General features: G+C 57.6%; 3 protein-coding genes across 12 annotated transcripts in view; 1 reads left to right on the top strand and 2 right to left on the bottom strand.

Annotated features, from left to right (window-relative positions):
• The window catches only part of Ttc16 (tetratricopeptide repeat domain 16), a 14,077-nt gene extending 4,671 nt beyond the window's left edge, over positions 1–9,406 (bottom strand). For 2 of the 8 annotated variants that reach the window (XM_010613601.2, XM_010613604.2), the window contains exons 1-9: positions 7,470–8,029; positions 6,557–6,729; positions 6,149–6,239; positions 5,839–5,982; positions 3,683–3,783; positions 3,473–3,602; positions 1,154–1,368; positions 362–606; positions 3–144 (exon numbers count right to left, since the gene is read on the bottom strand). In XM_010613601.2, the coding sequence (XP_010611903.1) occupies positions 3–144; positions 362–606; positions 1,154–1,368; positions 3,473–3,602; positions 3,683–3,783; positions 5,839–5,982; positions 6,149–6,239; positions 6,557–6,729; positions 7,470–7,526 (1,298 nt within the window). In that variant the 5' untranslated portion in view covers positions 7,527–8,029. Of the gene's footprint in view, positions 1–2; positions 145–361; positions 607–1,153; positions 1,369–3,472; positions 3,603–3,682; positions 3,784–5,838; positions 5,983–6,148; positions 6,240–6,556; positions 6,730–7,469; positions 8,030–9,075 lie in introns of those variants that run through there. The other 6 variants (XM_010613603.2, XM_019205959.2, XM_033759031.1 and 3 more) reach the window with 5 other exon arrangements.
• On the top strand, positions 8,035–9,593 carry Ptrh1 (peptidyl-tRNA hydrolase 1 homolog). Its single transcript, XM_010613607.3, has 5 exons — positions 8,035–8,109; positions 8,443–8,662; positions 9,041–9,140; positions 9,243–9,288; positions 9,388–9,593. The coding sequence occupies exons 1-5, from the start codon at positions 8,056–8,058 to the stop codon at positions 9,568–9,570; spliced, it is 603 nt and encodes a 200-aa protein (XP_010611909.1). The 5' UTR covers positions 8,035–8,055; the 3' UTR covers positions 9,571–9,593.
• Positions 9,594–9,741: 148 nt separating this feature from the next.
• The window catches only part of Cfap157 (cilia and flagella associated protein 157), an 11,873-nt gene continuing 7,453 nt past the window's right edge, over positions 9,742–14,161 (bottom strand). For 2 of the 3 annotated variants that reach the window (XM_010613610.2, XM_010613608.3), the window contains 7 exons: positions 13,555–13,708; positions 12,202–12,469; positions 11,564–11,694; positions 11,240–11,390; positions 10,400–10,572; positions 10,073–10,238; positions 9,742–9,831 (listed from right to left, as the gene is read on the bottom strand). In XM_010613610.2, the coding sequence (XP_010611912.1) occupies positions 9,760–9,831; positions 10,073–10,238; positions 10,400–10,572; positions 11,240–11,390; positions 11,564–11,694; positions 12,202–12,469; positions 13,555–13,708 (1,115 nt within the window). In that variant the 3' untranslated portion in view covers positions 9,742–9,759. Of the gene's footprint in view, positions 9,832–10,072; positions 10,272–10,399; positions 10,573–11,239; positions 11,391–11,563; positions 11,695–12,201; positions 12,470–13,554; positions 13,709–14,161 lie in introns of those variants that run through there. The other variant, XM_010613609.2, reaches the window with a different exon arrangement.

Genomic DNA, 14,161 nt, shown 5'->3' with positions numbered 1-14,161 from the left:
ACCGGCACTTCTGCTCGCCCAAGCCCATCATCTCCTGCAGGACGCTCATTCGAGTGTTGGCGCCCTGGTCCTGCGGGCTCAGGGCCAGGGCCTGGTTGTAGTCTGCCTCGGCAAAGGTCAGGTTGCCCAGCTGGAAGAAGCAATCTAGGGTCGGAGGGCAGGGGCTGAATGAACCTCCAGCCCCGCTTGCTCCAGCCCGGCCCGAGGGTGGCTGATACCCCCACAGGTGGTCCCCGTTGGCAGCGCGCCTGCGCGCCTTTCCCCAGTTGCCCGAGCTGAGACTCTAAGGACACTGAACCCAGTTTGTCTAAGGCGACCCCGGGACCCGGGACCATCGGATGCCTCCCCTTCCCCCGCGCACCGCCGCGGTTGATGTAGAGCCCCTTCTCGCGTTGCTCGCCCCGCAGCGCCTTGTTGAGCAGCAGCACGCCCTCCTGGTAGGAGCCCTGTTTGTAGCAGTGCACCGCGAAGTCGTTGTACGTCAGCAGCAGCTGGCGCTGCGCCTGTCGCACCGTGTCACATTGGCTGTCGGTGGCCATGTCCAGGATCTTCAGGAAGTCCTCCACCGCTGCGTCAAACTCCTGCAGCCGGCGGTACACGATGCCCCTGCGGGGAGGGCACGGCAGGTGGCAGGGCGGGCCAAAGCACCCGCGCGGTGGCATGCGGCCCGGCAAGCCACTGCCCGCCCTACTTTCTGACCCAGGACCCGAGACACTGGTCGCGGCTCACACTCCATGGCCTAGGTTTGTCTTGTGCCCCTCATTTATTTCTGGAAAATAGCTTTTGTCTTTCTTTGGAGCTAGGTGCGTGCCAGCCTATACTGACATCCTTGGGTTCACGCGCCCCACTGTTTAAATGAGAAAGCCCAGGCTCACAGAGGTTCAGTGGCCACAAACCACACGCTAAGTCCGAGGGCTGGCCAGGGGCTTCCAGACAGGCCTGGGCTTCTAGGACTCCCAAGGTACCTGGGCCCCACTGCCTGGCCCTCCTCCAGGAGCAGCGGCAGAGACCAACTCCATGTCGCTGGGACCCCAGTAGGAAGCAGGGAGAGGTTATTAGAGGCTTGAGATGGGAAGAGGGTCAGGGACTCTCCTGAGACCACACAGCAAGCCTTGAAGGGCAGACCCAGGGCCAGCAGCTCCAGGCCACATACCGGAAGAGGAAGAGACTGGGGTCCAGAGGGCTGTTGTCAATGGCACAGTTGATGCGTTGCAAGGTGTGCTGTAGCCTGCCCTGTATGGCCAGGATCCCAGCGTCCCGGCGGGCCTCCTGGGCCTGGTCCACCATCATCTGGAGCAGCACCCTGGCCTGTGGGTGCTTGGGATCCAAAAGCAAGGCACTGCACAGGTCCCGATAGCAGAAGTTGGGCTGCAGGGGTGCCATCAGGGGCGCCATCAGGGTACCAGTGAGCTAAGCTGAGCCCTTCTCAGCCCAGTGTGAGGAGGAGGAGGGGCAGTCTCCAGGGCGCAGGCTGGCATCACACAGTGTTTGTATGTTGAGCATACAGCTTGATGTGACCATAGCCATCTTGTGTCACAACAGCCATGACTGCCCCTGAGTAACCTAGTTGGCTTTTCCCTCAAAGGTTCCCAGCAAATCACAAACACGTAAAACCAGCAGCGCGCTAGGTGGGGTTTGGCTTTACAACCAGGCCCTGGATGCATCTGACTTTGATATTACTGTAAGATCCGCCAGTCCCTCTCACCCTCACACATACATACACCCGTCTTCCTGACCCATCCAGGACTGGGCTTCTATCGGAACGCTCCCTACACATCTGTGCAATGCCAGCCCTGCCTGCCTCTCTTCCTTCCGCCCCACAGTGTTAGGGGACAGTCCTCCTATGCCGGGACTGAGTTGTTTCGGAACACGGATCTGTACTCCGGCCTCCTCTTTTCCTATGGTTTGTGTGTAGATGTCCCCCCAAAGACTCATGCGGATAGGACAGGATCTTCTTTTTCAGAATTAATTTAATCTGGAATGTGTGATGCTGGGGTTAAGGGCCAGTGATTCCTAAACCACTACATGTGAGCGAATAGTTTGGCCCCGCCCTAACCCCGGCAGTCTGAATGAGATAAAAGGGCAGAAAGATGCTGGCAACTCTCTCGTTACCTTTGCTTCCTTGCGTGCCCATTTTCTCCTCTGCAGTGCCCATTTGCCATCCCAGCCTCGGAGTCAGCCGATAATGGACTGAAACTTCTATGAACTGTAAGCCAAACAAACCCTTTTCCCTGTTAACTTTTGGTGCCGGGTATTTTGTCTCAGCAATGAGAGAACAGTAACTAGCATGTCCTTGCTGTCCACTTTCCAGATGTGACCTGCGAGCCAGGTCGACCTGTGCTTTGTGACAATGCTACCTCTTCGTAGGACTCCTGCGAAGCCTTGAAGCCCAACACAACACTGACCGAGAACAGATTCAAGCCTGATGAAGAGGGGGAAGCGTTCCCGGGTGTGAGATCAGCCAGTCAGTCAATGAGCAGTTTCAACAAGCAGCCTGTGTCCTTCAGGTAGTGACTGAAGGTGGACCGGGCAACCGTGTGGGCAGCGGGCATGGGGGTAACGGGGAGGCGAAATGTCAGAAGCCAGGAGCCAGGCTTTGGAGTAGGTGGGCTTGGGCTCAAGGCAGGCAGCACCACTAAGAAGCACCGTGTGGGCCCCGACAGCTCACTGCGAGGTTGTCGCCTCATCTGCCCACCGCAGCGGGCTCAAGGATCCCAGACAATTCCTAGTCTCGGGCCTGAAGGCGGCTCTCCCGCTGACTCACCTGTGGAGTGTTGGGGCCCTCAGCAGAGGGACAAGTCACCTGGATGGACTCAACCCGATGCCAGAGCGACTCTGGAGAACAGCACCCTGCTCCGGAATTCCTAACACCCCGCCCACCTTCCACCGTCTGGTCTGTGTCGCCCAGCAGCCAGGATGTCGTCTGGAGCCTTCCTGCTCCTGCCTGCCCTCGGCCTCCTCCCTGCTCTACCAGCCCTCACAACAGCGGGAGCACCCCACAAAGCCCTGGGGACCCAGTGCCCTCTCACACTGCAGCACCCGCCCTGCCCGGGACACCATCTGCCTTGCCCCAGAACTGTCCCCTGACCTGTGTGTCCCACAGCCTCTCTGTGTGGGGCTGGGAGGAGGGGTCTAATGGGAAGGGAAGGGAAGGAGGGAGGAGCCAAGGCTGCCTTATGGTCCCCAGGGCGCCTCCGCACGGTACTTTGCACAACTGAGGCTAAATCATTCCTTGTGCTCCTGTCTGCTCAGGGCTTTCCCCTGGGCAGAGAGCTGCAGGATGGCAGGGACCACAGGATCCCTCACTTGTGGTTTCCGTGGGGCCCAGCCGGGCAGCTTAGTGGGCCTCTGCCTGGGGAGGATGGTGAGGGGCGTGCTGTGGGATCGGGGTGCCTGGGCTGGCTGTCAGCCCTCACCTCCTGTCATCTCGGGGCTCAGAGGCCGCCCTGCCCGCCCTGCTCACCCTGCTCACCATCTGGAAGAGGTTGTAGATCCTGGCACGGAGGATGTAGAGGTCGGCGTTGGTCGTGCCTTGCTTCAGCTGCTTGGTGATGAGTACCAGGCAGTCGTGATGCCGCTGGAGGGCCAAGAGGCAGGCCATGCTGTGGGCAGCAGAGCGAGAGCTGGGCACGGCAGGCGAGAAGGGGCTGCCGGGAGAGGGCGGCACGCCAGGGACATTCACCTTCGGTACCAGAAGCAGTGCTTCTCTGGCTGGAGCTCCAACGCCTGCGAGAAGACCATCAGGGCATCCTCGAAGTTGCACTGCTCATAGAGGCACTGGCCCTGGGGACACAGGGACAGGCAGTCCTGCTGGTGACCCTGGCCGGCAGCACCCGCCACTTGGCAGGGGCCAACTTTAGGACAGAGGGGAGAGACAAGGGACAAGGACAGAACTGATTACATCTGGGGGAAACGTTCAGATCACAGAGACAGAAATGGAGAGAGGCAGTGCTGGAAACGGTGGGTCAGGGACAGTGACACGGACAGCCTGGAATGGAGGCGCCTGGACAGCGGGTGACAGCAGCCACGCTCACAGTAACAGTGCACAGCCCTGGGCTGAGAACCTGAACTTGTCACCTCACTGAGGGCCTAGCCAGCAGCCCCCTTTGGATGAAGGAAAAGGAGTCTCAGAGAGGTAAAGCGAGTTTCCTGAGGTCACACAAGAGGTGACACAGGGCCCCTGGCAGATGGCTTAAGCACAAGGTTTGGGTAGCCCAAACACTTCTTTTAAAGCCCTGGATAATTTTGGGTGGGTGGGGGGTTGAGATAGTGTCTCTCCTTTGTAGTCTGCTCTGGCCTTGAACTCTCTATGCGGCCCAGCCTGGTCAAACTTCTGCCAATCCTCCTGCCTCAGCCTCCCAGTACTGGGATTACATTTTTTTTTAAGACGTTAAGCCAGGCATGGTGGCACATGCCTGTAATAACAGCACTTGGGGGGCTGAGGCAGGAGAATCATGAGTTCCTGGCCAGCTTTTGACTACACAGAGAGACCCTACTCAAAATAAAATTTAAAAAATAGGCATCAAAGTTGTCAAAATGAAAAAACAATCAAGACTTGGTTATGTTTTATAGTTTTTGTTTTTTGAGATAGGGTCTCACTGCGCAGTTCAGGCTGGCCTTGAACTCACTATGCAGCCCAGCCTGGCCTCAAACTCACAGCAATCTTCTTGCCTCAGCCTTTCGACAGCTGGGACTGCAGGTGTGGGTCACCTTCTTTTGTATTTTTGAGACAGGGTCTTGTTATGTAGTCTGAGCTGGCCTTTAACCTTTTATAGGGTAGTTCCTTTAAAAACGGCTCACCAATCAAAAGTACTCCAGGTCCTTCTTGCCTTCGACAAAGAATTGGACAAGGAAAGCCAAAAACATTGTCAAAAGTTTATTTGAAAAATGTGGGGGGGTCAATGGGTATGGGAGAAAACAGCTCTATTTGGGCTGAACAAAGAAGAAAAGAGGGTAAGAGCAAAAATCAAAGTACATGCCTTCTGAGAAAGACCGCCAGGGCGATCATGGGCTCGCAGGATAGCAGCTTCCTGTAATGGCCTCTCTTCTACACCGCCCTCCTCTGGCGGGAGCTTTCGAGTAGTTCTACATATGGGCTCCTGGTACTGCCCTGGGACCTTGAACTGACAGGTCCTGCTCATTTTCCCCACCAATTCTGCCACACCCTACGTCCTGTGTCACTCGTGCTTCAGCCTCCCAAGTGCTGGGATTACAGGCGTGTGCACCACACCTGACTTGAATTTTATTTTAAGCTGCAAATAAGGTCATTGCCCCTTTTGTACCGCTGCAGCCTCTCCGCTCTAGATTTGTCCACTACCACAGCCACCAGCTAGCTGCGTGTGGCTCTACAGAGTTAAATTCATTAAAACTAAATAAAATGGATGCTTAACTGTTTTTGTGGTGCTAGGGATCAAACATAGGCCCCCCCACATGCTAGGCAAGTGTTCTGCCTCTGAGCTACACCTGCAGCTCAGATAAAATTTTAAATTGTTTTTTTTTTAATTATTATTTTTTATTGGGACAGGGGGATCAAACTCTGGCCTTTGTGCTTGCGAGGCAGGTGCCAGAACCACTGAACTAAATCCCTGGCCCTAAAATTCACACTTGCCACAGTTCAAGGGTTCGACCTTTCATGTGGCTGGTGGCTGTACTGCTGCCGGACAGAGCAGAGTAGATCGTGTCACTATGCTGCAAAACTCTACCCAGCCCTGTCAGGAAGCCCCTCAGCAGGTAAGAGGGACAGCAGACATGGCGAGGGAGTAACCAAGGAGACAGCTGGTCCCAGGAGCAAGGAGAGCCCACCAAAGCTGAAGCGGGGACCGGGGTACAAGTGGGCACCTGCAGGTAAAGCACGAAGGTGAGCCGCTCCAGGTGCTTCCTGTTCTCCGGCTGGGCCAAGTAGGCCCTGCGCAGGTTCTGGGCAGCCGAGGAGAAGTCACAAAGCTGGATCAAGGCCTCCGCCCGTAAGGCATAGAAGTCTACCTAGAGGTGAGGGGACCCAGACTGCTGTCCCCTCCCCACCATCCGCCCCTCAAGGTAGAGGACTCTGCCTCCCTGCAGCTGGACACGCAGTTCCCGGCAGGGACTTGGTGGTCCTGAGAGGAGGGTCCTGGAAAGTGTGTCAGAGGCAGTCCGGAGGACCTCTCACCATCTGTGGGTCGAGGTGGAGGGCGCGGGAGAAGAAGAGCACGGCTGTCTCCCAGTCCTCCTGCTCCAGGCATCCCTGGCCTCGGTGGTAGCTGCAGGCAGGGAAGTATGGGCAGAGGCCCGGCCCTGACTTTGCACCAGCCCAAAGCGTGCAGCTGGGCTGGGGGGAGGGGTAGTTGGGAGGTGATGTGGGGGCAGAACAGTGGACAGAGTGCCAGGGATGGAGAGCTGGCATTTCTGGAGCTCATCCAGGCCACCAGTCTTTTCTGCACTGGCAGAAGAACTGTCACACAGTAGAGTTCATTGGGGCCCAGAGAGAGAGAGAAAGGTGGTAACTGGCTCAAGATTGCAGAACATAAATGGCTTGTAGAGCAGGATTCTGGGACCCCAGGACAAGGTAGTCACTTACTACTCCCTGACTTTGAGAGGCACCGTTAACCCTGTGACCTTCGGCTTTACATCATCTATGCCCCGGAACACCTGGCTGGTCCCAAAGATGGAATGCAGGGTTCCCCTCGGGACTGGAATCACCCATGGCTTTGGGGTGCTGTATGAGGATGTCTGGCCAAGCTCCAGGTCATCCTAGAACCAAGTGACAGCAAGCAGGGGCAGGCCTCAGAGAGGACCCCCATCCGACCTACACACTTCCCTAGTCCCCTCCCTTCTGTACTGGGGATGGAATCCACATCTTTGTGCATGCCGACACAGAGCTACATGCCTAGCCCTCTGCTCGGGTAGATGGAGGAGTGAAAAGGGCCTGGAAGGCAGCACACACAATCGGGTCTGCTGCTCTCCTGACCATTTCTTCTAAGGATGTCCCAGTGTCTCTCTGCAGTCCTGCTTCTCCCCCTCTCCTACGGTCCAGGTCCTCACATCCACACCACCCTCTGCTCCTCCTAACAACCGTTGCTCTAACGTCCCCAGCGCAGGCCCTGCCTTAAGTCACAGGCTTTGGGGTCCCCCAGTCCCTTGGGCGTCCTCTGGGACCCTCATATCCAGAAAGCTATGCTGAGTAAGCCCTTCACCTGACATCTGCCTTAGGCTGTCCCACCTCGATGTGTCTGTCACGTTCCCCACTAGCCAGCCAAGCCAGAGACACATGTCCCATCAGCCCTCAAGTCCTGTCTGTGCCACTTCCTCAAATCTCAGGTCACTCTTCCTCGCTCCCCTTGTTTGGGCCAATGTCATCTATCTCTACCTGGATACCAGCTCTGACTACCCCTCCCACGTCTACACGGCCTCAAGGCCTCCCTGAATAGCACTACTGGTTCTGCCTCAGCCATACTTGCAGCCTTCCTGGAAATCGGCCCCAGTCTCCTTACCCTGCCTTCTACCTTGGCTTTCGCCTCCTCAGCCTGCGCCTCGCGGGAGTCTGTCATGAGGTCTGTAGCAGGAGGATCTCTGAGCCAGGGCCAACTCCTTCCCGGACCCCTGCCTGCCTACCAACCTAAGCTTCTGGCGTTACTAGGCAACAGCTCTAGGACGCCTACAGGTTCTGTTCCTTGGCCACGCCCCCAGGATCCCAAGGCTGTTAGAAAAGTTAACAGCAGGTCAAGTTAAGATCTATGGCAGTGAACGAAGTGGATGGGTTCTGCAGCGAGGAAGGGCCATAGCGGCGGCATAACGAGGTTCCTACCTCTCAAGCAGACGATTAAGCAAGATCTCCGAGAATGTCACATAAACCCCACTGGGATACGGTGACACTGTGCGACTGAATGCGCGGCCACCGCCTCACCACTTCCGCCTTTTGTAAACATGGCGGCCACGAGGCGCGGCCCGGATTGGACACCCAGAGCAGATGACGATGTGATTGGCTGCGGGCTGGTTGACGTTGAGGGTGGGGTCTGGACCCTGAATGGGAGCAGCATGTTGTAGTCTGGCCTTTTGCTCGCCGGGCTTCGGCTGAGCATGGCGGTGAGTCGGTGTATTTCGGAACTTCGGTCCCCAGGGAAGCGGTGGCTGGTGAGTGGTGTGTGGGTAGTAACGTATGGGCTCGGGGACCCTTGTTCTCGTTCTGTCACTGTTTCCCGGGGAAATCCCCCAAATTGCTGTTTTCTTATCTAGAAAAGGGCTCGGATACCAGGAGGGCTTTTTAGGCGCTTCGCTTCTGTAACACGGAATCCTGCCCGCCCAGCCTTTTGAAGCTTCTGGGAGTTCCTGGGTCCCTTTGTCGCACCCCTTTCCCACTACTGTAGCTCTGCTCTCCGTTTCTCTTCTACTTTGGGTCTCATGGAAAGCTGGCGATCGGGGGTGATGAGAGTTGTCTAGCCTCAGTTTCCCTGGTGCCGCCCGCAGGTGGCTGGCCTGGGGAACCCCGGACTCCCCGGCACGCGGCACAGCGTGGGCATGGCAGTGCTGGGGCAGATGGCGTGGCGTCTAGGAGTGGCGGAGAGCTGGGTGCGCGACTCGCACTGCGTCGCCGACTTCGCCCTGGCCTCACTCGGCGACGCCCAGCTGGTCCTGCTCCGGCCTCGGCGGCTCATGAACGCCAACGGGCAAAGCGTGGCCCAGGCCGGTGAGCTGAGGGCTCCAGGGGTGAACCGGCGGGGAGGGCGAAGGGTCCAGAGAGGGTGCACTGCCTGCCTGCCTGTTGAGCTCCAGCTGCTCTGAGGTTGGGCACTTTAGGGAACCTCGTCTTATTTTTTGTGATCATAGGAGACAGTCTTGCTATTGTAACTCATCATGGCCTGGAACTCACTATGCAGCCCAGGTTGGCCTTGAACTCCGGCAATCCCTCTGTCTCAGCCTCCGGAGTGCTGAGATTACAGGCACGCGCCACCACACCCGGCTGCCTCTGCTTATTTATACGGGAAGTGGGTGGGGTTCATTGACCTGGGGCAAAGCCTGTCAGTGCAGATGGGCAGTAACCAGGCCCACCCTTCCCTGTGCCAAGCGGAGCTGTTTGGGGTGACCGCAGAGGATGTTTACCTGGTGCACGACGAGCTGGACAAGCCCCTGGGGAGGCTGGCTCTGAAGCTGGGTGGCAGCGCCAGGTGAGGTCCCTCTGCTCAGGGTTGGGGTGGGGAAGCCGGCCTTCAGTTGGGGCACAGGGTGCTGCCCCCCAACACTAATTTCTCTTGCCTTATCCCTCAAAGGGGCCACAATGGAGTCCGTTCCTGCATTAGCTGTCTCAACTCCAGCGTGAGTCTGCCCTTCTGACCTGCACTGGGTGGGAGTGGCCAGGGTGGGGTCCCCGACGTTTCTCACCAAGGCTCCTTGGGCCCTTCTGGTTCCCCACAGGCAATGCCAAGGCTGCGGGTGGGCATCGGGCGCCCCGTGCACCCTACCACAGTGGAGGCCCACGTCCTTGGCTACTTCTCCCCCGAGGAACAGGAGCTGCTGCCTCCGCTTCTGGACAGTGCCACTGATCTGCTCCTGGACCACATCCGGAAACGAAGCCAGGCACCCCCACCCGGCCCCTGACACCGGTGCACGCTCCCTCGTTTCAGTGGCTGCAGACTCAGCCATGGCCACAGAGCCACCACGCCCACTGAGGGGTCCACTTTTTATACAGCTCTTCTCTGGGCTGCTCCAGGCCTCCTGCAGATTCCAGGGGGTCTGTGGCCAGAACAGTCCATTTCCGGGGCAGGGTAGGGTTGGTCTCTCCAGGTGCTACTTGGGACGCAGTAAAACTTCGGGAAGACTGAAATTTTTGAGGCTTTTTAGAGCACCAGAGGCACGGATCTGTAGGATTAAAGAGGCCAGCTTGGATGCTGAACCCTTCTCAGAGGGTACATCTCACCTGGCGCAACAGGGTGCAGCACTTTCTCCCCAGCGGCTGTGTGGGCCTCCCTGCCACACTTCAGCACATTTTACAGGTGGAGAGGCTCAGAGACATCTAGTCACACCCTGAAGGCCACACAGCTGTGACTGCACCCACGACTGGCTGCTGTCTTGCTGTCCCTGGGCCCCCTGGCACCCTCACCTCAGGAGTGCTGTGGGCCCGGAGGGTCCCCATGCGCGTGACAAATGAGAGCAGCCTGAGATCCTTGGGGTTGGGTGGGATATGGCCTTGGTGAGACGCTGAGCCTGGATGCCCTGGCTGGAAGGTGGTGATGCCAGACGGCTGCTGCTGCAGGGTGCGGGAACGGCTGTGGGGAGGGGCCTGAGATCATCACCTCCATCTTGGAAGAAGATGTGGGTTCAGAGAGGCCTGGGAGAGCCAGGCTTTTCTGCTGCATGGCAGCTGAGGACAGCCCCAGGTACGTCCCTTCTCTGTCTCTTCTGAGGCCACCCGGGGCCACCTGTTCACCTCTGCTTGGGCAGCCTATGGGGCTGCTGCTTGTGGCGGAGACAAGCAGCTGTTTGGGGTTTCAGGACCACTGCAGAGCTCAGCAGGGCCAGCAGTTGCTCCAGCAGCTCCTTGCACCGCAGCTGGAGAGCCAGAGCCACTTCGAAGTCCCCATCCTCTTCATCTGTGTGCATCTACCGGGGCGGGTGGGGCTGGGATCAGTCCCACAGTGGCCCCAACACCCACCTACCTTGGGAATACCCCACCCCCAGGGCCTATCTTCTCAGTGTCCCCGGGTTGGATGAGTACCATTCTCTAGGGAGACTGAGGCCTGAAGCCTTCTAGAACCTGAGAGGCGGAATTCAGCTCTATGGAGACCATGAAGGGACCTTGAAGTCCAGAATCAAAAAAAGGACAGACTGATCTGGGTGTGCTGGTACATACCTATAATCCCAGCATTCCAGAGGCTGAGGCAGGAGAATGCCCCTGAGGTTGAGACTAGCCTGGGCTACATAATGAGTTTAAGGCCATCTTGAATTACAAAGACAAAACAAATCTTTTAGGCCAGGCATGGTAGCACACTCCTGGAATTCCAGCACTCTGGAGGCTGAGGCAGGAGGATCACGGAGTTCAAGGCCAGCCACAACTAGTATTTAGCCAGACCCTGTCTTTTGGACCAGAGATTTAGCTCGGTACTGCTACCTGCCTAAACTCAGTCCCTGGTACCACACACACACACAAAAAAAGACTGGACAAGAGTCTCTCAGGGAAAAGAGCGGCTTCTGAACCCAGCTTCTTGCAGATGGCCAAGTTCCCCGAGAGCAGCTTCGCCTGGTCTCCCCACCTCCACTTCCGGCTTACCTGCAGAATACCCTGTACGTACACAGCGGCCTGGGCCAGGATCACCTCTAGGCTGGCCCGAATCTTCTGTTCCTCAGTCAGCTCCTGCTGTAGCCGCTGTACCTCAGCCTGCTGCTGCTGCTGCTGCTGGTTCAGCTGGTCTCTCTGGCTTCTGGTTGGGGACGAGATGAGAGGACAGCCGACTCCATCCCCTAGCGCTGGCCGGCAGCCTCGACCCTGCAGGTTCTCCAGCGCATCCGAAGCCAGGCTTCAGCCTGACAGTCCTAGGCCACGGGGCCCAAAAGGGATGTGGCGAGCCCACCCCTGCGCCCCATACTTGCGCACCGCAGCGCCTGATTGTCCGTCTGCATCTGCAGGACGCGCTGGTCCAGGTTGTTCAGCAGCAGGCGCAGCTGCTTGGCCTCTGCCATGCCCTGCTGCTGTTCATGGCACTTCTCAGTCAGCATGAGGATGATCTGCAGGGTGGGCAGGGGGCCGGACCCTGGGCCATTGGACGATCCCCATGTGCCCTGTCACCCAGCACCAGACACAGCCAGGCTCACCCCCACATAGTGAGAGGCCCATTACCACCGCTGCTGGGCACGGACAGGCTCTGCTAAGTTATCGGGGCTTTGAAGCAAATAAGGGCAATGCAGAACTGGGCCAGACCCGGGACCCCCTCACACACAGGCCCATCCCCACTGAGCCACCTCCCCCATTACTTGTCTCCAGACTGAAGCTACTCCTCTGTTGTGGGGACCCTGCGGGCAGGGCCATGTGTTCCTTCCTGCTGCATGTGTGGTGGGGCACACCTAATCAGAGCACTTGGGAGGCTGAGGCAGCAGGACCACTGGGAGATTGAGCTCAGCCTGGGCTACACAGTGAGTTCAAGGCCAGCCTGGACTGCATAGCGAGACCATCTCACACGCCGCCCCCCCAGACTGTGTGCCAAGCGCCCTGGGAGGAGGGCGTGGCAGGTGTACCTTTTGGTGGCCTCTGCTGCTCCTGGCCATGACCTTCTGGGTGCTCTCCAGCACCCCCAGCTGTTTGCGCAGCTCCTCCTGGGTGTCCCTGAGCTGCTCGTTCTCCTGCAGCAGCTGCACACCTTGCTGGGACACCTTGGCCAGCCGCAGAGTCATGCTGTTGTTCTCCACGATGGCCCGCTTCGTCGTCTCCCACGTCTGGTCCGAGGCCATCTTGTGGAACTCAGCAGCCACCAGGTTCACTCGCTGGATGATCTCTTTCCTCAGCCTGCGCGGGTGGCAGAGGGGAAGGGAGCGGGCAGAGGGCACACACCCTGGCACCCCTTTCCTTGGTGGGGGCACCAGAGCCTGAGCTGCACTGGGTGCAGAGCAATGTCTTGGGCCACATAAAACATATATAATTAAAGTTCATCAGCAATAAAGCTTTGTTTTTATTGTTTTTGTTTTTTTTGAGACAGGGTCTCACTATGTAGTTGAGACTGACCTGGAACTCACTGTGTAGTCCAGGCTGGTCTCGAACTCACAGCAGCCTCCCGAGTGCTGCAATTACAGGCGTCGCGGGTGGCAGAGGGGAAGGGAGCGGGCAGAGGGCACACACCCTGGCACCCCTTTCCTTGGTGGGGGCACCAGAGCCTGGGCTGCACTGGGTGCAGAGCAATGTCTTGGGCCACATAAAACATATATAAAGTTCATCAGCAATAAAGCTTTGTTTTTATTGTTTTTGTGTTTTTTTGAGACAGGGTCTCACTATGTAGTTGAGACTGACCTGGAGCTCACTATGTAGTCCAGGCTGGTCTCGAACTCACAGCAGCCTCCCGAGTGCTGCAATTACAGGCATGCACCACCACACCCGGCAAAGCTTTGTTTTTAAATATTAGAATATTTTTAAGAAGAGAGCAAGTGGCCTGTGGGTCACAAGCTGGGTCTGTCAGGAAACTCTCTGGGCCTTAGGAATTTGAGCCATTGCAACCTATTTTGTTACTGAAACAGGATCTCACCATATAATTCAGGCTGGCCTTGAACTCACTACGGCTGGCTTCTAACTTGTAGCTGTCTCCTGCCTCAGCCTCCTGAGTGTGGAGATTACAAGTGTGCACCCCCACGCCCAGGTCACTACATCCTGTTATTAACTAAGTAAATCTAGGTTAAGTCACAAGAAGTGGCCAGAAGCAGCTCAGGGACCCTCCGTCGCCCACCGGAGGAATGCAGCCCCCGGCCTCCTCACTGCGCCCCGCGCTTCACCCTAGGCGGAGCGTGTGACCTCGTCCTGTCCTCCCAGTTACGAGGCTGAGGAACAGGGAGGCTTGCAGAGTGGGCTGTGTGTGGGCCCAGAGGGGTGCCCAGCCTGCCCACCTGTCCTTGTCCAGCACCAACTTCTTCTCCAGGTTGTACATGGAGTCCTTGTATTCGCTCTCCTGCTTCTGCAGCTGATCCTCCAGGGACGAGAACTTGTACATGAGGTCCTCTCTCTGCAGGCGGAACTCCTCCAGGGCGGCCAGCTTACCCCCTGCCCGCCGAAGGGCACGAGCCCATGAGGGACTGCCTCAGAAGGCCTTGAGTGATGACCCCAGGGCACCTCCCACGCCCCCTCTGCCTCCTTGCTCCTGCAGGGCTGGCCCTGCCCACGTCGTGCCCCCAAATACACACGCTGCCCACCTTTATCACCTGCGTCTGGAACGCCCTCCTGCCACCCAACACTAATCTCACAAAGCCTCCCGCAGGCTCCCCCTGTGCCGGGAAGCTGCCCTTGATACCGTGTTCTAGTCCCTTCTTGTGACAGTAAGTGACAAGAGCAGCTCAAATCGAACACCTTCTCTGGCCCAGGCCCTCACACTGCTTGCAGCCTCCTAAAGGCCACTGCAGAAGGCCGGGGATTTAGCTCAGTGGTTCTGCCACCTGCCTCACAGCGCAAGGTCCTGAGTTTGATCCCTGGTACCAGAAAAAAAAAAAAAAAAAAAAA

Source organism: Fukomys damarensis, unplaced genomic scaffold (assembly GCF_012274545.1).
Source record: "Fukomys damarensis isolate Sample0158 unplaced genomic scaffold, DMR_v1.0_HiC HiC_scaffold_36, whole genome shotgun sequence".
NCBI lineage: Eukaryota > Metazoa > Chordata > Mammalia > Rodentia > Bathyergidae > Fukomys > Fukomys damarensis.
This window is presented reverse-complemented; position numbering and strand designations above follow the sequence as displayed.

Coding starts and splice junctions, on each gene's coding strand:
- Ptrh1 (XM_010613607.3), top strand. CDS start 8,056: ATGGCGGTGAGTCGGTGTATTTCGGAACTTCGGTCCCCAGGGAAGCGG. Junction 8,663..9,040: donor GCAAAGCGTGGCCCAGGCCG/GTGAGCTGAGGG, acceptor CCCTGTGCCAAG/CGGAGCTGTTTGGGGTGACC. Junction 9,141..9,242: donor AAGCTGGGTGGCAGCGCCAG/GTGAGGTCCCTC, acceptor TATCCCTCAAAG/GGGCCACAATGGAGTCCGTT.